Source organism: Rhamphochromis longiceps, linkage group LG19 (assembly GCF_057381845.1).
Source record: "Rhamphochromis longiceps isolate RC_006_pf linkage group LG19, R_longiceps_female_GT1.1, whole genome shotgun sequence".
NCBI classification, from domain to species: domain Eukaryota; kingdom Metazoa; phylum Chordata; class Actinopteri; order Cichliformes; family Cichlidae; genus Rhamphochromis; species Rhamphochromis longiceps.
In genome coordinates, this window is record NC_140575.1 from 19,850,174 (window position 1) to 19,870,401 (window position 20,228).

Below are 20,228 nucleotides of genomic sequence, written 5' to 3' on the forward strand. Positions count from 1 at the left end.
TTACGTAATTTACGTTGGGTGTTTTTTATTAGTTTTACAAAAACGTTGTAATAAATATTAGGAAGATACAAGGTAGTGAAAGTTGACTTAAAACCTCGGATCTAACTTTCAAAAGCAACAGACAGTGCATAAGAGAGGTACAGAACATAGTTAAAGCGTGACAGAGTGGGTGGAGATGGCTGCACTGACAAAAAGAAGGGAGGTAGCGTTGAAGATGTGAAAATTGGACAAACGAAATGGACAAGGTTAGACACGAGATCATCAGTGGGACAGCTCAGGTTGAGCATTTTGGTAACAAAGTTAGCGAGTCAACGCTGAGATGGTTAGTGGGTAGTGAATACATGGGACAAAGATGTTGACTATGTTGCTGCCAGGCAGAAGGAAAAGCACAGAGAAGATTCATTGGGGTGAAGGACGAGATGCAGAGAGTCAACGTGACAGAGGTGAATGGCAGGGATAGGAAAAGATGAAGGCAGATGATGATGAACCCTAAAGTGAGCAGCTGAAAGGGTTACAAAAAGCTTTATCCAAGCCACAAGAGATCTAGGGCAGTTTTCTATTAGTCCTTTTAGTTTATGTGGTGACATGGTGGCATGGTAGTTAGCACTGTTGGCTCGCAAGAAGAAGTTTGAGCTCAATTCCACTACGCCAGGGTCTTTCTGTGTGGAGTTTGCATCTTCTCTCCAGGTACCCTGGCTTCCTCCCTCAGTCCAAAGGCATGGGGTCAGGTTAATTGGCCATTCTAAATTGGCCATTGGTGTGAATGGATGGCGATTATTTAACTTTTGATTCCTTTAAAATACTGTAAGTGTTATAAATATTTGCATTTTACAGGTTTCATACTGCTTGAGTTCAATAGTAAAATATAACAAAACATTTTCAAAGAATGATCAGAAGTTCAACTAAATGTTTAATATTGCACATCAATGCATCTAATACAAAATGCAAAATTACAACAAATACAATTCAAAACCAAATTTTCTGTTCATAAAGTCCCCACTTGTGTAGAACAAGCTTGAGTAGTCACAATGAAAAAAACCCCAGGTCTATATTTAGCTTAAATCTTTCCTAAAACATCTTCACCAGTTTAATGTGAAAAGGGCCCTTTGTTCACTTATTAATACAATATTAAATAAATCATTTTTGAAAAGTAATTTTCTGGAATTTCATGCCTATTATATTGTGTGTATATATAGCATTTTGATTCATTAGAGAACTACAACAGCCATAATACATCTAAGTCTAAATAAATAAACACAAACTATATTATCATTTTAATGTATGTATTCCAAAGCGCCACAAAGGTTATCAGTTTTGTTACAACCAGGAATCAGGAAAGGAAAATGAAGCAGACAGTGCCACAGATGGTTGTGAAAGCAGGGGTCTGAGTAAAATGCTTGTTTCTTGGAGTCTCATTAACTGGGCAGATGTGCTCTGTGCAGTAATAAACATCTGTAGGAGACTTGAATGAAACTCTATTCCTATCGGGCACAGCTGCTCCTAAGGGCTGTGGTGGACCACCAGCTGGTGTTTTTAAAATCATAATAGGATAAAATTTTCTGGTCTGTTAGGAGGATGTTCCCTACAGTCACATGTCTTAAATCTGAATTTTTCACATACTATAACTGATGGAAAACTAAATCTGTGGATACCATTAGAAAACATTGTCTCTCAGTTTCTAAGTGAGTCAGAGTACCCTCATGTGGTAATGCGTAGAAATTGCAGAATATATGATTATTCACACTGTTTAGCAAGCTCAGTGTGTGGGTGTGAATGTGGGTGTAGACCGGGTGACACATTTACCGTCTGCATTAAAAGCCTGAGCTTACATGTACAGGCAAGCTCAGTTGTTGAGATCCCACTGAGGAGCATGGATACAGACAAGCAAGTCAATATTCTTCGAGAAGGATTTCTGGTGAAAAGGGTAAGACAGATTTCATTGAGTTGCTCTCTGGCACATAAGACATGATTAATAACTTTAACTCCAACTTTGGATCTCTTCACAGGGTCATGTTGTACAAAACTGGAAGGCACGCTGGTTTGTGCTGACCCCAGACAAGTTGTTGTATTACAAATATGAAGGAAGTAAAAGGGACTCATGCCAGCGAGGGAAAATCCTGCTGAAGGACTGTGTGATTACATGTCCTTTCCTGGAGTATGAAAATCGGCCGGTAGGTTACTGTAAACTGCGTTCTGCAAATAAAATGAGAGAGTTGCAAAAAATTCAAAAGATTACAAAATAGATAAAATAAAAATTGATTTTAAGGGAACATTTCATTTAAAGATTGAAAAAATATGTTCTCTGACATAATATGTGTGTGGATTGATCAAATAAAGTTCCAAACTTTAACGTAATAATAAAATTGCCATAAGAATTATTAAAAACATAGGAGTTAACTAGTAAATTTAAGTCTGCTTTAAGTGCAGATAGAGGACTAATATGCAACAAAGAGTTTAATGTTCATTCATATAATATTGTACTTTTTAAATCATAGTTCCCAGTACTGTTTCTTTAATTTTCTAGTCAGTCCTTTGTTCATTTCCTTATAGCTAGAAGCCACTTTGAAGGTGTGTTTCTCCAGGTGAGGCTTATACCCTACTCAGAGAGATAATTTATTGCCCCAGGTTTCTTTTTTGCCTGGACTTGATTTCCATCCTCTGCTGAGAACAGTTTGTTTTCGTTTCTTTTTTGGCACCAATTAAAGCAAACATCTGTCTCTTTTTGTTGTTGTAATAGTTGGTGATGAAGCTCCAGACAAAGCATGGGGTGGATCACTATTTGGAGGCTTGTTCCAGGGAGGCGAGAGATGAGTGGGCAGCTGATATCAATGCTGCAGTCAACAATCTGCAAACAACTAATGGCAAGTCCAAGACAGACAAGCCAGACCCGGCTGAATCCCAGTTGAACAACATTAGCTTGAGGTAAAAAACAAGTTTTCACTGTCTCCTGATTGAATTTATTTAGTATATTTTGTTCCAAATGTCTCAATCTTGTTTTGTCTTCTTTCAAAAAGCAAGGTGTTGGACTCAATGTATGACGTGCACAGTGGCATCAAGCTGAGCAACCATGTGGAGCAGGGCAGCACTTATAGTAACTGCTTCTCAGGTGAGCATTTGAAACAAGGCACACCTTTGACCTTCTGCAATGTTTTTCAGCCTCATACTAATTGCAAAGCTCTTTTGATCTTATACTATGGATGTGCTATCATGTGTGATCCTCCCACAGGTTCAGCGGTGGTGGACTGGCTGGTGTTCATGCAGCTGGTTCTTACCCGTGTGGAGGCTGTGACGCTGGCCTCGGCCCTGTTGGAGGAGGGTTTCCTGCGAACTGTTGGTCAGAAGAGTGTGGAGGCACTTCGCACTGCCGGCCTCAGCGCGCAATTCATGGATGACTCCACTGCTCTGTACAGCTTTGTATGTAGCACTGGATAATGGCAAACTAGCAGGCTCTAAACACTGAGTGTGGCTTTTTAGTGTTAATTAATTAATCACATTGATCTGAGAGAGTAAATGAAAACTTGCCGTTTTCTTGGTTTAGAATATATTTTGTGATTTATTACAGTCTGACAGCTTAAAGAAGAGAGGCAGTGTGAAAGCAGAGACATCGTTGTCTGCAGTGGAGCTAAGTGGGAAGGTGATAAAAAGAGGATATCTGCTTAAACAGGTAAAACTACTGTATTGAAGATGTGTTAAGATGCTATAAATAATAATATTTATGAACTTTGAGTTGTCAGGTTGTGAAAACACCGCTGGGTGACTGGACCTTTTAATAATTCCTAAGAAAGAGGGCACAGAATAGGCTGAAGAAACTAAATATATCAACCATTCACTAATATTATTAACACTGTCGTAGCAGCTCAAAAATTAGCATTGCACCATGTGCATGTACTTTGACTTAAAGGTGGTCATTTGTTTGCACTGTGTTTGAATGAATTAGTCAAACTTTATTCATCTTTAAACGCAGGGACACAGAAGAAAGAACTGGAAAGTGAGACTGTTTGTTTTGCGATCAGAACCTGCTTTCCTTCACTATTATGATCCAACCAAGGTGAGTGCAAAGTCAATGCTAATGAGAAAAATACCTGTTAGAAAATTAAAATCAGCTAAACAATGAAAGACATAAAATTCTAATATGTTTGATAAGAGAAACCGAACTGCCCAAACTGTTGTGTTTTCATGTGTTGGAAACTATGTAACTACTCATAATTAGCAATAATTCTTCTACATGAGTGACTCAGTCTGATCTACTTCCTGTCTTATGTCATTTGGCAGGATGACATCAGCCCTGTTGGTGGTTTCTCACTGCGAGGGTGCCTTGTGTCATCTTTAGAGGATAACGGCATTCCCTCAGGTGAGTTACCCTCTAATATCTAGTTTCATTTTGTCAAACAATTACAAAATAGGACCAACAACTATCAGAAATGCAGTTTAAATAAGACTGTTTAAGTTTTTGTCATTTTTGGTGAGTGTGCTAACATGCTCCTACTCCTCCTGTGTATCAATGCTAAGTTTCTGTGTAATCCAATTACAGACCTGTTCTCCTAATAAAATTTATCTTATCTTTTATATTATTTAAGATCAAAAAGCTCAGCGAAATAAAAAAGCATTTTAAGCTTTTGTCTGTTTTATTTGCCAGTCTCTCCATCCAAATCAGGTTTGATATTTCCATGCAGATGCACTTCACCAACCTTATTTTCTCTTCCCATGCAGGTGTTAAAGGCAACGTTCAAGGCAACTTGTTTAAAATTATAACTCAGACAGACACACATTACTTCATCCAGGCGCCAACTCACCAGGAGAAAATGGACTGGTTAGATGCAATGAGATCACAGTGCTGATTCATGTTAAAAACATGTTTCAGCAGGTGAAGACGATTCAAGTTAAATATTCAGAGAATGTGTAGCAGTGTCAGAGCTACTGGTTCCATAACATTTCTGTACATTTGTGCCTATAATACAATTTTTGGTTTGATTGTTTTCTTTGTGAGTATACGAATGGATATGAATGTTTTGAAAGTTGTAGCAGTGTATCTTGTAAACAGTTTAAGTTAAACCTTTTTTTACGTGTTAATAAAATGCAAATGATTAAACATAAGCATATGAACATTGTGTCTCTTGCTGAATTTTATACAACATAGTAGTGAAAAGTACATTTACAAAAAATTTTACTGTACATTTCCTTTACTTTTTTTCTCAGTTCCATTTTCTGCCACATAAATAAAATCAGAATGCAATATTTTGCATTGTGTTTCTAATAAACCGCATTTTATTCACAATAAATGAAACCATATCAGATGTTGAAACTGAGGCATTCTACAATTTCATGACAAATATTAGCTTATTTTGTGTTAAATGGCAGCATTTGTGTCTCAAAAAAGTTTGGACAGGAGCGACAAAAGGCTGGAAAAGTAAGTGGTACTAAAAAGAAGCGGCAACTAATCAGCAAAAATCAAGTAAAGAAGAAACCGTATGTAAATATGATCCAGAAATCCCGTCGTCTTTTCCTTGCCAAAGCTCATTTAAAATGACTGAGGAAAAACTGGAAAACAACAACTGGTCTCCTCAGTTACCAGACATTTACGAAGTGTTGTTAACTGAAGAAGGGATACTACACGGATGTAAACATGGCCTTGTCCAAAGTTTTTTGAGACTTGTTCCTGCAATGAAATTGAAAATAAGCCAACATTTTTATTGAGTTGGTACATTTTGATTTGATTCGACTCGATTTGTTTTCTCCGTTCTATTGTGAATAAAATGGGTTTATGAGATTTGCTCATTTTTACATTTGTTTATTATTTACATTTTACACAGTGCCACTACTTTTTTTTTTTAAAAACTGGGGTTGTATTTTGTCCTTTTACATTTGACTGGTTTTCAAGTGAAGATTATTTCTTAAAAACATATAAATAAAAGTTAAAATTAAAAAAATTAGTGGTTTTGAACATTTTGACATTTAATCAGTTGCAAAAGTGAAAGCCATGATCGACTTTGAGGTTGATAGAGGTCTTTGAGAGACATTTTGCTGTCACAAACATCTCAGATTATTTAATTTGAATAACAGCCAAGGCCTTAAGAGGAAAACAAACTGCTTGAACAGTTTCAAGTTTGCCTCGGCTTTACTTTGTGACTAAAGTAAATAAGGCCTAACCCCCACACTTTGTGAATCACTGGATTAAACTACCTGTGTAATAGATCATTACGCTTACTGCACCTGGAATAGCTTCAAAAGACCTGATGTAACAATGAAAAACAACCTATTCATGCATCACATGATAACATATCAGTCAAAAACAAACATATTTTTGCCCGAACAAGAAGTTTGGACTTTGATGCCTTCAAGAAATTCTTTAGACATTATTAAACAGTGTTTAATGAAATAAAATAAACTACATATAAAAAGCACATACTGTTGGAGAGAGTTATATACATACAAGAAACTAAAAGCACGTGCAAGTGCATGGTGCTTACAGAGCCTGTTTAATCATTTTCTATCAGCACCATAAGACCTGTATGAATCACAGTTACTGCCGGTGTAGTGGAGGTTTATTGTATCAAAGGTGTGTATTTTATCAAAAAGGTGACTAATCAGTCCTTTTCATTGGAAACACTGTCCTTTATTCTTACAGTTTGTCCAGGTGCACAACTTAATAGTAACATACTGCTCGGAAACAGTTATAGAGGACATCATTATAACTGGTTTTAGCTATAGCTTCATGCGAAGGCCCACATGAGCGTGTAATTGGCGTTAAATTACATTCTATGTTGTGCCAAATTTTCTTAAAAAGTCATAAATCTAATCTGGCAATCCCTAAATAGTGAGCCTGTTTTTCAATGGTGCTTTTTCTTAAGTAAAGGGTATGACATCAAGGGGAAGTTTAATACAAGTACAGACTAGAAAAGCCTCAAGAGGTGCATGCATGAGACACTCCCAGGAATCATAGACAGACACTCCCACTCAGCAAGCTGACTCGAGCCTTTATTTGAATGACTCAAGCTGAGGTGGCGGTGTTTTAATGCTTGTTTTCACAGCAATCATGATGCAGTTTCTACAGGAATATGAAGCTGTATAGATGATGATGTGTTTTGGAAAAAATCCAGACATCAAAAACATAACAACAAATTTGATTTATTGCAATGAATTAAAGTCATTATGAGACATTCACATAAAAAGTGCTAGTTGTAAATGAAGCACACAAACTGTCGGGTGATTTCAAAGCCAAAGTTGGTAAAAACTGAAGGTTTGACAGACTCACATCCATCCACCATTGTGTTTGATCAAGACACAAGCACACTGTCACACTAGCATGCAGTAATGGAGGGTAACTTTTTTTGTTTTACATTATTATTCCTGTTACAGTACTTCGTTGGCACAGAATGACAATCTTTGTTAGGTATTCAGTTTCAGAAACATTCACCTTGATGTGGGTGCTCGTAAACATAAGTGCTTTCAAAGGTTAGCCCCAGAGAAATCAAAGACAAAATGCCTGAAATCTCTTTTTTTTAGATCACAAAAACTTCATTTTTGATGTAACACATCATGTTTGTACAAATGTATGTTCAGGAAAAATAGTAGAGCTCAGATCGCATTTTTTATAACTTAATTCACTTTAGTTAAAATCACATTCCTCATTTGACTTGAGAGATCGATGACTGGTACATTCAGTCAAGAGCTTCAAGTCTCCAAACAGGTAATCTTAGTGAAGGCACTTTGTCTTAACATGTGATTACGAGGCAGGTGTAACTTTGTCTGAAATTGGAAACACAACATTCCCCTCATGGGGAAATTTATGCACTCAGAAAGTAGTAGTCTATTCTAATCTTATTTATTGTATAGTATACTGTCCCAGGGCATCCTCATGTTAGGTGTCTGCGTATGAGGCGCTGGAGTTAGGCCACCTTGGTAAGCTGTAGATCGCCAAAAACTCTTAAGGCTGTGAGGGAGGCGAGCTGGGAGAGGCGGTGAGTGAAGCCGCACAGAGGCTGCCCATCCACCAAAATACGAAACTGCTGGTGTTCACAAACGATCTCCATCTAAGAAAATATAGATTCAGTCAAAGTTAGTTTTTACATGTAGGTTTATGTGAAAAAACAAACTGCTAGAGCCTGAACCACAAACTAATGCTGCATCAGAGAAGATAATAAGAAAAATACCATTCACAGAAAATGACATTTGCTAATATGACTCTAAGATGATTAATACATTTAAATCTATTTATTATAACTTAAACTCACTAGCGCTATCAGCCTTTATCTGCAAGGCAGAGAATTCTTTTTGTTAGTAGGGCCTATTTTGCCTTGTACATCTTGTATGCACAAGCATGCAGCCACATGATGGTTACTTCTTTTTGTACTGACAGCTGGTAGCAGTAATGTGCCAAGAAACAGTAAGCAAAGGCAGGACTGAGGAAGACCCCTGGATGTAACAACCACTGATGGATTAGGAAGCTGGATCAGTTGTAGACATTTTTTTCCAGCTGCCATTCATTATATTACAGGGGGGAATCCCATTAGACACTGTGTGGAAAACTGTTGTTACAATACCTTCAACTGCTAACGTGTTTGGTTTTTAAGCTTTTACAGATATATAGCTTTTTACAAATATATAACACCTCTCCATGACCAGATTAGAGGCCATCCACAATCCAATTATTCTAAAAATATCCATCCTATTCAGCCTATATCCAATATCGCAATGGAAAAATGCCCTGTGGCCCACGGAGTATTTTTTTATAAGTCACCAACATGAGCAAACCTGGAAGCTAGAAATTTTTTTTATTATTATTATTCAAGTGAACAGTTGCCATTTTTGGCTTTAGCGTCCAGTTCCCATTAATTTTTACAACCATGCATTATGACTCAAAGTCTTGCACAAACATCTTTTGTAAATGTTTTATGATGCAGAAAATTCAGAGCAGAAGCATAACTGGCATTTCTTTCTATCAGTCATATCCCCTCTTGCACTCTCTCATGCTGGGGAAACAGTGGCAAACAGTAACTTGTTACTGAGGCAGCAAAACAAACAGCTATAATACAGCTTTAAATGCTGACTATGCAAAATGAAGGTAAAAGTAACTGCCAGATCATACACACTACTACAAGATTCAGTGTTGTTATGGCAACAAGTTAAAAAAAAAAGAAAGATAAAACTGTGTAAACATATGAACCATGTTTCACTCTCACCTTTGGGTGCAGCAGTATGAAATACATGGATGCTGTTTTACAGACTAAACTTAGACAACATTTAACATTGTAGCGTTGAAGCTTATTGAACTCTTGAAATCTTAATCCAGAGATTATAAAGGTACCTAGTAAGTAAAGTTAATTTATATAGCAGTTTTTAAGACAAGAAGCTGCCACGGAGTACTTTATAAGGGTATCAAAAACAAGGTCAAATAAAGACACCTGAATCAAGTGAAACAATACAAAACAAAGAAACATTACTCTGCTTGTCTGAATGGATGTATTTTCAGCTTTTCTTTTCTTTTTCTTTTTTCTTTTTTTTTTTTTTTTTATAAAAAAAGGTGCCACAAGGTAGCGGGGGCAGAGAAAGATAGGCTTTTCCACAGTTTTGGTGCTAAGGTTTGGAATGCACAATCTCCCTTAGTTTTCAGATGACGGGAAGACCTCATCTGTGGGTCTCCAGTTTGGAGAATATGGATGGAGTAGATTGATGTGAGTGGGGGGTCTCACTTTGTAAAGTCATAATAGTAAGAATCAAGATTTTAAACTGATATCTAAACCTAATCGGAAGTCATTGTAGACACCTTAGGAATAGGGAAATATTAGAGAATCTATGAGTGTGAGCGGCAGCATCTTGGACAGATTGGAGGTGATTAATAGATGCTTTAGACACACAAGAAAATAGAGCATTACAATAATCCAAGTGGGAGGAGGTGAGCTCATGAACAAGATTTTCCAGTTCACATTTTTAGCCAACGGTCCTGAGTTTAGCAATTTTTCAAAAATGAACCCAAGATTTTGTGGATTAGCTTTGCAGTGGATAGAACCCAGACATTCTCTAATTTGGGGAAAACGCTCTCCAAAGCAAGAATTAGACACTCTGTCTCTTTCCTGTGCTAACTCGCTAAAGATTACTTGCCATCAAACTATTCATAGCATTAGGTCGGTCAGTTAAAATGGATAGCTTATCCAAGCTTTAAAAGAGAGGTACAGTTGAATGTCATCTTCATACAGATGATGAAAAAAATGGGGTTAAAAGAACTAATAAAAATTGAAAATAACAAGGGACTTAAACAGGATCCTTGTGGAACGCCATATGAAAATGCAGCCACATCAGACCAAAATTTCCAGCTGTGACCCAAAGTGATGTGAGCCACTCCAAGACAGGGCTGGAGTTCCCCACCATGTGGCTTAACTGATGAATTAGTATCAGTTGTTTCAATGGCAATTGAGCTAAAGTCCAGCAAAACAACGACTGAGCAATCACTTCATCTGTAGCCATCAAAAGACTTTCAGGAAAGCTGTTTCCATTGAGTTTAAATTTCTAAAATCAGATTGAAAGTTATCAATAATATTGTGCTTGTCCACCACCTTCCTTAATTTTGTCCCAACAATCTTTTCTTTGACCTTTACCTTGAAGGATTCTCCAGGTGCAAAGGGAAAGAAGGAGAGGGTATTTTCAGAAGAGCCCCATTTTCCGTCCAAGCGCGCATTTCTTTGGACGGCCTTATCTCTAAAGTTGACTTTTAACTGTAGACCCACATCACCCTCGGTTTCCTCTTCCTGTGGCTTAGTGGAAAGAGTCACCTCAATGCTGCAGAAAGCCAAATCAGACATAAACAAAGACAATGTTTAAAGATAGGAGTGACAGATTTTCTGTCATCTTTTCTTCTAAAGGAAGTAGTTCAGTCATCAGCAGAACAGTGACATCCTCTGGTCTCTGTTACAAGTAGTTGTATTAGTCAACAAGGTAAGAAGGAGATAACTGAATAGCAAATTACATCTGGAGTGGGCAATTCATTTTCCCAAGGGGCCACATAAGAAACTGAGATTGTTGCAGAGACTGGCACCACTAGCTCATAAACAGAAAAAATAGTATTAGCTAGTCACAATTTCATGTGATCCATTGGGAAAAATAAGTCCCCACTCCTGAATTACATAGTGTATTGATCAGTGTTAGACCATTTCAGAACATAGTGACTATCTAGAAAACAGGCAAAAGGCATGCTAGTTAATCCCTGCAGGAGACTGTATGTTTTCTAAATTATAGATTTGAGTCAAATCAGTTTTTTCGTGTGGAAAAAACAACAAAACTTTGCGTCAGTGACAATTTAAATTTTGCCTTCAGCATTTTAAATCTATTTCCATACTCTCTCGGAACCAGCATAATAAAGTAAGTGTGTGTGTGGCATCAGTATTTTTTTTTATGATGATGATGATGAAGTATTTATTATCAGGACGCAGTGTATTAGCACTTTGTTTGGATAAATCCACAAGGGAAGCTTAGAAAATCTATAGCCTTAAATGGACAACAAAGATGTAACTTAACAGCATTTGGCCTCAAGCTCTTTAAAGATACTTCGACCAAAAATAACTTTAAAAAAAAATCTTATTTAAAAAAGTCTGTCACAGTTTATTTTGTGCTTAATCTTACTGTAAAATCTGTCCTATTTATTTTAATTCTTATTGCACTCAGGCTATTAAATTACTAAGGAAAAATAGCTAGCCGATGTTATCAACCAAAAGAAATTCCAGTGACTCTTTAGATTTCATGGGATTTGCTCCTCTCCCACGCACATTTCACAGACTAACCCTAATTAGGAAATGCATTGGCACTGCCAAGACATTCCCAAAACAGGAACTAGCTGACTGGCATAAGCACTTGCAGACATCAGCTGCTTTAAATGAGCATCTTTCCCTCTAAAATTTCATTGGTAATTCTGAAATGTGCGCAACAGTAGCTTAATAGTAATGTAATCACTCCCCCCCTACATTTAGACGCTTAAAATGAAAACAGGTGTGCACTAACCTCTTGGCTTTTTTGTCAACAATTCCCATCACAACCAGTTTCATTGAAGGCCGCAGCCCACCTTTTATCTCTCCGATATACTCCCCCTGTGAAACAATAGAGATGAGCCAGATGAGGCCTATAGCGATACAAAAGACAGCTCTTTTTTCTCCTGAGTCTCCTTGAGTTTATTATTCTGAGGATACATGTGTATAAAAGCTGTCTCCTAATCCCTGCTCCGTGCTGATGTCTTAATCTGCGGTCAGTTGCAGTCTGTTGCACCGGCCGGAACAATAGCTTTATTGATCCCGGATTTAAACAGTCAGTGACTCAGCTGCACAAACTATATTTGTATATCTACCGCGTGCCCTAATTCAAATAATACTGTTGCATGCAGATATGTCACAATGCACGAGCTGCTTAAAAGAACGGGGGAAAAAACCGAAAGCAAAACGAAAGCTACGTACATTTTCTTTATTGTCCTTTTCTTCCATTCCACTCAGGGCGTGATGCAGTGTGGAGGTTTGGAGCGGCGATACACACTGAGGACGGACTGACTCTGCCTCCAGCTGGCAAACCCCGCCTGCACTACGTTGTCATAGAGACTGGCTCCCAGTGATGATAGTGGGAGAGGCAGACAGAGAGTAAGGGATGGGGCGGCCGAATGCACACTCATACATTCATTCTTTTTAATAATGAAGGAATCTGGTTAAAGGTCAGTCAGCTTTTCTTGTATCTGTTGACTGTTATCTCACAAATTTTCTTCCTCTTTGATGTCTGAGGTCCCTATCAACATTTTTAATGACAAAGTATTCAGCTTGATCAACCTCAGGCCGATGTGTTTACTGGCCATGGTTTACCACAGACCTTAGAATCAGAATCTGCTTTATTGAGCAAGTATGTGTACACATACATGTAGTTGGACTCCGGTTATTTCTTTCCTCTCAGTGTCAGTAGCAGACTAAACAACAGACAAAAGTGACAATCACAGCATATAGCCTGTTACTATATATACAGTATATACATGAGCAGCAGGTATGATGTTTAGATACAGACACTATGTGAATTTCGATCAGAGTGACGGTCTGTGGGAAGAACCTGTGCAGATGTTTTGATTTGCAGTGGTTGATACCAGAGAGAAGGCACTGAAACAGGTTTTGTCCAGGGTGTGAGGAAGTTTCTGTCATCATCTCTGCTGTGTCTTTTTGATAAGTAAATTTATATTGGATACAATAATCAAGCACTTCATTTAGAATAATAATCATACCATCCTGATTGTGAAATTTGAACATTAGAAGGCTAATTAATAGAAATGGAGAAAAAAAATCATGGATTTTGGGTGGGAGGACATGGAGGGGGTTGGTGTGACAAAGGAGGATGCTGTGAATAAGAGTGAGATGAAGGCAGATGAGCTGCTGTGGTGACCCCTAAAGGGATTAACTGAAAGAAGAAATAATCACAAAGTTTTTCCAGTCACTGAGGCTTTTTCTTGACTGCAGTGTTTTGTAGCCCAAATCACAGCATCATATTATTACAAAAAAAAAAAAAAAGCTTAAATGCTGAGAACATGATTGGTTTAGAAATATTATTCCAAGTCAAATACCTCCCCTATGACAACCCCCGCCCTTTTTTAAGTAGCCTTTTTTTAAGTGCCAGTATTTCCGACTGCATTTTAAGGCATCAATTAAAAAAAAAAACCAAAACAATCCGTAACGCCCTCTTCGAACCAACCTTTGCCCAACCGGAGTAGGAGAGTCAGCTGATTTGATCACATGACTCTCGTTATGCAGCCTGTATGCAGCTAGCATAACAGGCCGAGAGAAAGTCGTAGGTAGGAGTAACTTGCACCCAGTTTGAACAAAAAACGGCTCAAAGAAATGAGTAAGTAACTTTTCTGAATTTATTTCTCAATAATTAATGTGAGTGCAACGATACGGCCCTGCCAACTGTTACGGAAGTTATCCGACATTTTTAAGCTACATCCAATCACATTGATTTCTAACAAAAGCTAATGCTAACTAGTGGGATAACTGTCAAAGAAGAAAACCGTTTTGTAAAGCGAAGTTATCGTTTTCACTTTGGACGGGAAGCATTTCACTCTCTACAGCGAATAAGATGTACAGCTTAATTAATTACAGTTTGTAGCTTTTCATACATTTGGTATAAATTCTGCTTTTGGGTTGAGTCAGTGAAGAACATATAAATTCACTTTAGGTAATAATGTGATAAGTAGACTACTATTGAAATTAAACGTGTAAGCGCCCCATAAATGTTTAAGACTTATTTCGAGACCCACAACAAACTTTCTTTTTATCTCTTGCTTGTGTTCTGCCATTCATGATCTTCTATGTAAAAGGGTCGGTACAGTTTTAACTTCTTCTTTCATACCGTTTAAAATGTATGTAAAATGTATAAATTCCGGGCTTAAGGCAGGTCTTCCAAGGTCTGTTTTTTCTGGTGTGCTTTTTCTGCATTCGAGTGCGTTATCAGTGTGTTTGGGATCATTGTGATGCTGAAAAATGAAGCTGCTGCTTATCAGATGGTATGGTGGCTCAAAATCTAATGATACTTTTCTGCATTAATAATGGCTTTGCATTAACTGAATTAACCACTGGCTTTCTAGCAGCTGCAGCGTGTTTTACAGATGGCTGTAGCTACTCACTTTTGTAACTCCCCCCAGGCCTTTTCTGTAGTATTACACATTTTAAAACAGAAATATCACATTTGGATTCATCACTCCACCAGACCTGATGCCACTCACTTTCAGTCCAGTCCATGTGTAATTTGGCATACCTCAGCCTTTTCTCTCTGTTTCACTTCCTTAAGGCTTCTTGACCGCCACTTTTGTGAAGTGGCTTTATAACCAAACAAACACTGAAACATTCTTGTAAAAATATTCAGGTACAAAGACTGGACTGAAAAGGCAGCCAAAGAAAAAAACACTAGAAAACCTTCAAAAATGTGGTGAACTATTCCTCAAGACCACGTTAAAAATGACAAGAAATTCTGCCTCCTTGGGAGCAAAATATGAAGAAATACAGAAGTGTTGTCCCAATGCTTTTGCAGCTGTTTTAAAAGAGAACAGTCGATGTGGGTTTTTGGACTAATGTAACAAATAGTCTGTTACTATTAATATTCATGAAAAACCTAAATAAATATCATTGTGTGTTTCAGGTAAAGAAAGCTCAAGGGTGCTCCTTGGCTACCTGGTAGTGAGGTTGGGTCTTCAGGTGTGACTGCTGAGCAGAAAGCGTCACTGGGAAAGTGACCATGCATCCCTTTGGCTGTGAAGCCGAGACATCGCTTCAGGATCTGTTTGAGTACTTCAAGAGGTGCCTGCAGCATGGAGAGTGGGAGCTGGCAAGGGCATGTGTACCACAGCTGGTTAACTCTGAGGGAGGACTTTCCGAAAATTTACGGGACATGATCAAGGCTATTGTCAGCCATCCTTACAGCTTAAAGTGAGTCAGAAGTAAACTATAATAAGAAATAAAGGCTATGAAGACATTTTGTATTTGAGCTTCTTTAAATGATTGAGTGCCAATAATGTTTTTTGTAGATGGGAGTCAGTAGGGAGTCCACATAGACTGGCTTGGTTTTGGCTGCAGGTCTTGGAGAAATGGACAGAAGAACAGGTAACTGTCACAGATATAATAAAAGTGAAAAAAATTTAAATTTCTGTTGTGTTATTATTTTATTATTGACATATTTTTAAAACTAATATTGAACATTAAAAAATAAATTTTTTGCTCTTGCAAAAAAAGAGATAATATTTTGTTGTGTAAATAATGTGAAAAGGCATTTAAAACATCACAGCTGAACAGTATGAGAGCAGAAAAAACACCTATATAAAACTTTTTCTTTAACTTTAGGTTTCTCCTAATGTCAGAAGAGAGCTGGAGTTTTTGTTACTTCTGGAGGAACTGGGGTCAGAGGGCATACCCGAGACTGTTCTCAAGGTTAATTTGCTTTTTATTGCCAACTAGAGTCGAGCTTACATTTGACAATAAAGACTTTTTGCTATTCTGTAATTATATGACCACAATCTTTCTGTAGGAATTGCAACATGCTTTCTTGGATAAACAGTCTGAGCAAAAGGTGGTGGAGAGTTCAAGAACAACTGCTGCTACTGTTGAGTCTTGTTTGTTAACTCTGTTGGAAAAAAAAAAGCAAAGACTCGCTCAATCTTTAGCACATTTCTTACAGGTAAAGTCAAATATATTGTTACCATGTATGAGTAAAAGTACCTGAAAAATGTATCAGTGCAATTATCATATCTTTAAAAAAAATATTTTGGTTTTCCTAATTTCATCCATTGACCAGGCATGCACAGAGGACCATACTCTGCAGAATGCATTCATCCAGCACTTGATAAGGAAACTGAGAAGGCCAGAGAATGTGGAGGAGTGGGTGGAGGAGATATACGCTGTGTTGGCTGTGATGCCATGGAGCTCCCGTAGAAGCGATGGGCAGTTGGAGGCACTTTGTGAAGCACTGTGGGCAGCCAGAGTGGGCCCCCTGAAAGAGGAGAGGATCCTCAGCTCCTTGCTTCGCCCTCAATGTGACGCACTTGTCTCGACATACTGCTCTACTGCTCTCAGGCTGCAGAGAGATCATCTGCTGAGGAGCTCACCTCACACACAAGGTAGTCCGTTTAAGGAAATTTACATTATTCTGCCAACCATTCCATGTCCTCCAGCTTTCCCCAATCTTACAAACAGTACATTTGCACAATAACTGAAACTAGCCCACTGAAAGAACAATGGGCTGTGAGGTCAGTTTCTTAATCATTAGTATGCAAATTGTCATGACCATTAATCAACAACCACTGATGTAAGGCGAAATATGTATCCTTAGGCTTCCTCCTCGATTCAGAGGTGGCCTTTCCCTTTTCTTGTAAATGGCCTCCTTGACTCCCCGCTCTAACCAGCGTTCCTCCCTGTCCAGGATGTGAGCATCCTCATCATTGAAAAAGAAACCACTGGCCTCTAAGTGTAAATAGACCGTGGAGTCCTGGCCTGATGAGTTAGCTCTTCCGTGTTGTGCCATCTGCTTCGCCAGAGGTTGTTTGGTTTCCCCACTGTATAAATCATGGCAATCCTTCTGGCACTTAACAGCGGGCACTGTATTACTCTGTGTTGGGGGACCCAATCCTTGGGGTGGACCTTTTTTTTTTTTTTTTTTTTTTTTTTTTTTTTGGCGCAGCGTGTTTTGGGGGTTTAAAAGCCATGGAGACAGTGTTTAGAAAAAATGCGTCTCAACTGTTTCGATACTCCTGATACATAGAGGATCACTAAGGGTTTATATTGAGCATGCATTAAGACGTATTCTAGCTTGATCCTTAGGATCAGTATGATGGCCAATGCAATCCAAAAAAAACTACTGGTTTTAGCTAGAATATGTGATTACTTTAAGCAGTTTCCTTGTTGGTTAGTTTGACAAATTCCTTTGAAGTACAAGCACATGTTCCTGTAAGTCAGTTCCCCCATGAGCTGTTTTTGTGGTACTTTGACATTTATTTAATTTTTTTATAGTTTTGATACTGATGATATATTTATAGTTTAAAAACCAGACATCCTCTGCTTTATTGTGCTCAAAGAGAAATGCTAGCATCACCTCTTTCCTCTTTCAGTTACACTTCTGCATCTGTGGGTGTAAAGCTGTGGCAGATTTAACTGGCTCTGAAGAAGATTTCCTCTTTTCTTTTTCTTTTGTTTTTGTTGGTTTCTGTTTTGACTATTGTGATTTAGATTTTATTATTACTTAAAATAGGGTTGTTGTTTTGTTTTTAATTGTTTTTGTCTTGTGCATTAGCTGTATTTTAACCCACTAAATCTAATCAAAAACATTTTACTAAATTCTGTAAAAGTCAGGGTTGTGTGGATTTCTTTTATTTTTATTTTTTATGGTTTGCTTTAAAAAAATTCATTTTCATTCTGTTATGAATTCAATTGCTATTTTTATATTCCCCTGTTAGTTGAGCTGCCTGAAGCAGAGCAACTTACCATCAGTTTATGTTGCCACAAAGATCGTCCATCCATTTGGAAGACCATCTACTTTGAGTGCCTTAGTAGTGGAAAGCACTTCCTGGAGCAAGTCTTGGTACGTAAATAACTGGAAACTGGTAATACTAGTTTAGTAACCAGATATAAATTCCTCCAAGATGTAATAAAAAGTGCACAGAGTGTTGCTTCGGTGGTATTATTTTTATAATGCATACTGTATGTTGATGGTCTAGTAAACCAACAGCATGAGATAAAATCGAGTAATGTAATAAAGCTGGGTTCTTCCTGTAGGTTACTGCACTTGACCTGATTAAACACGAGGAATTCAGTCAGCTGAAAAACTTGCTGCAGCTGGAGTTCCAGCCCTTGTCCCGTCTGCTGCTGCTGCTGGGATGGACACAGTGTCGCAGTCTGAGCTCGGCTCAAAAGCTGCTCAGCATCCTTCACAAAGAACAGGTCACAGCCAGAATCATTTAGCTCTCCACACATCTACATGCACCTCAACCTCTAAAGACATTTTCCATCTTTTTAATATTTGGCGGTAGTGCTTTACTGATACTCTGTTTTCACCTTTTCAGGCAGCAGCCAATGATTCAGTTCTACAAGAGTTTTCTAATCTTTTGTCAACTCAGCTTGGAATACTTGAATGGTGTAAAAATAACAATCCGTAAGCACTGGCTTTCTCTAGATTGAAGTCTTGCTGTCATTTCATTTTTAACTAGTTACTCTTTAGCTTTTAATATATTTGTGTTTTGTGTCTCTAGAGGGATTTCCATGGAGGCATTGTTGGCAAAGCTTCACACTCTGGACAACCACTCATCCCTCTATATCCTGCATTCTCTGACTCCTTTGGCTCAGTTTGAAGAACGCAGGATATTAGATCTATTACAGCAACTGCCAAATTTACCAGAAGCAGGTTTGCGTTATGCATTTTGTTTGTTCAAATGAGTAAAAAATAATGAATTTGATGCTGCATAGTATTTACATTTAAAGGTGTCTGTGGTTCTTTTATTTGTGTGTTTCTTGCAGAGGGTGCTGGGGCAGTTGGCACTCTCAGCCCTGTTGTACAAAGAAACATAGTTTTGTTCCAGGGGTTCTGTGCCATGAAGTATGCCATCTATGCACTCTGTGTAAATGCACATAAATACTCAAACTGCACCAAGTGTGATCCCATGCAACAGTACCAGTCCTCTGATGCAGAAAAGGACCAAAATAAAACCTCAGCTTCCTCTGAAGGTAACAAGGCCGTCTTTCTTTTATAAAGTGAAGCTTTACTTTGATAATAGATGATAGAAAAGTCTTCTCTCTTGTTTTCTCATTACAGTCTTTTGGCAAAAACGTACACATTTTTTCTGCATCAGTCACATTACAGTTTACAAACCAAGTTTTAATGGCAAATTTCTTCTAGAAGTACAGAAATATAGACAGGAAGCACAGGGAAAGACCAGGAAATTGCATTAAAGGTCAAGCTGGGACCCAGAACAAGGACTTCCACTCCTACGTATTAAAGCCATCAAGGTTGTTTATCGTTTACTAATGTTTTCACTTTTTTTGGTTGTGTTGTTTTTCAGATTGCCATTTGGTGTTTCAACACTACCTGTCTGAGTGTCAGCTCTATCTGGAAGCAGTGCCGGCGATGTTCCGCTTGGAGCTCCTGGAAAATATCTTTTCTCTCCTCTTTCTGTCCACCAGTGACTTTGTTCAGCAGAGTCAAAAAGATGCAAACTCAAATCAGAATGTAGGGAATGACACTTGCTTTCCAAATACAGGAAACAAAAATACAGATTCAGAAAACAAAGGACAGATGGATAACACTGAGGAGAGAAAAAAGGGGAATCAAAAGCTATGTTCAAGTCCAACAGCAGACTCTAGTCACCTGGACCTCGGACACTTTATCCAGGGCTGCAAGGGGTTTCTGGTTGATGTGACTGGCATGGAGGGGTTTTTAAAGCTGTTGAAGGAAGGACTGGAGGGAATGTGTGTGGTGGGTCAGCAGGATGGACAGGAGGAAGGAAGAGCATTGCCTCGAGAAGCAGAGGCAGCAGCAACTTTGGGCTGCTCGGTGACTGCTGAGTCATTTGGGTCACGCTTGCAAAGGTTGACCAAACGCACTGCAGAGGCTCAGTGGAGGCTGCAGATTATTACCAGCAACCAGAGCACTGGAAATGGTGAGCTAGCAATTTATTTTCTTTATTCTTCTGTATGTTTAAATAACATGTTTGACTGGGAACTGACATATGTACTGTACCCAGTACA

General features: G+C 38.2%; 3 protein-coding genes across 4 annotated transcripts in view; 2 read left to right on the forward strand and 1 right to left on the reverse strand.

Moving 5' to 3' along the window:
- The first annotated feature begins 1,605 nt into the window (after positions 1–1,605).
- Positions 1,606–5,066, forward strand: plek2 (pleckstrin 2). Its single transcript, XM_085391253.1, has 9 exons — positions 1,606–1,924; positions 2,007–2,171; positions 2,738–2,922; positions 3,015–3,106; positions 3,227–3,414; positions 3,563–3,664; positions 3,965–4,048; positions 4,273–4,351; positions 4,711–5,066. The coding sequence occupies exons 1-9, from the start codon at positions 1,709–1,711 to the stop codon at positions 4,836–4,838; spliced, it is 1,239 nt and encodes a 412-aa protein (XP_085247379.1). The 5' UTR covers positions 1,606–1,708; the 3' UTR covers positions 4,839–5,066.
- A 2,085-nt stretch (positions 5,067–7,151) lies between these two features.
- LOC146646579 (galectin-related protein B) lies at positions 7,152–12,496 on the reverse strand. Its single transcript, XM_085391797.1, has 4 exons — positions 12,435–12,496; positions 11,989–12,074; positions 10,593–10,773; positions 7,152–8,030 (listed from the first exon to the last, which is right to left on the reverse strand). The coding sequence occupies exons 1-4, from the start codon at positions 12,459–12,461 to the stop codon at positions 7,887–7,889; spliced, it is 438 nt and encodes a 145-aa protein (XP_085247923.1). The 5' UTR covers positions 12,462–12,496; the 3' UTR covers positions 7,152–7,886.
- Positions 12,497–13,716: 1,220 nt separating this feature from the next.
- Positions 13,717–20,228, forward strand: part of zfyve26 (zinc finger, FYVE domain containing 26) — a 28,305-nt gene continuing 21,793 nt past the window's right edge. For both annotated transcript variants that reach the window (XM_085391068.1, XM_085391069.1), the window contains exons 1-12: positions 13,717–13,848; positions 15,142–15,428; positions 15,527–15,602; positions 15,840–15,926; positions 16,024–16,173; positions 16,291–16,612; positions 17,945–18,069; positions 18,264–18,428; positions 18,551–18,639; positions 18,737–18,888; positions 19,002–19,208; positions 19,544–20,140. In XM_085391068.1, coding sequence (XP_085247194.1) covers positions 15,238–15,428; positions 15,527–15,602; positions 15,840–15,926; positions 16,024–16,173; positions 16,291–16,612; positions 17,945–18,069; positions 18,264–18,428; positions 18,551–18,639; positions 18,737–18,888; positions 19,002–19,208; positions 19,544–20,140 — 2,161 coding nt within the window. In that variant the 5' untranslated portion in view covers positions 13,717–13,848; positions 15,142–15,237. The remainder of the gene's footprint in view (positions 13,849–15,141; positions 15,429–15,526; positions 15,603–15,839; positions 15,927–16,023; positions 16,174–16,290; positions 16,613–17,944; positions 18,070–18,263; positions 18,429–18,550; positions 18,640–18,736; positions 18,889–19,001; positions 19,209–19,543; positions 20,141–20,228) is intronic.

Coding starts and splice junctions, on each gene's coding strand:
- plek2 (XM_085391253.1), top strand. CDS start 1,709: ATGCGTAGAAATTGCAGAATATATGATTATTCACACTGTTTAGCAAGC. Junction 2,923..3,014: donor TTGAACAACATTAGCTTGAG/GTAAAAAACAAG, acceptor TCTTTCAAAAAG/CAAGGTGTTGGACTCAATGT. Junction 3,107..3,226: donor TTATAGTAACTGCTTCTCAG/GTGAGCATTTGA, acceptor ATCCTCCCACAG/GTTCAGCGGTGGTGGACTGG.
- LOC146646579 (XM_085391797.1), bottom strand. CDS start 12,461: ATGGAAGAAAAGGACAATAAAGAAAAT. Junction 10,774..11,988: donor GTTGACAAAAAAGCCAAGAG/GTTAGTGCACAC, acceptor GGCTTTCTGCAG/CATTGAGGTGACTCTTTCCA. Junction 8,031..10,592: donor CACCTGGAGAATCCTTCAAG/GTAAAGGTCAAA, acceptor ATATTTTCTTAG/ATGGAGATCGTTTGTGAACA.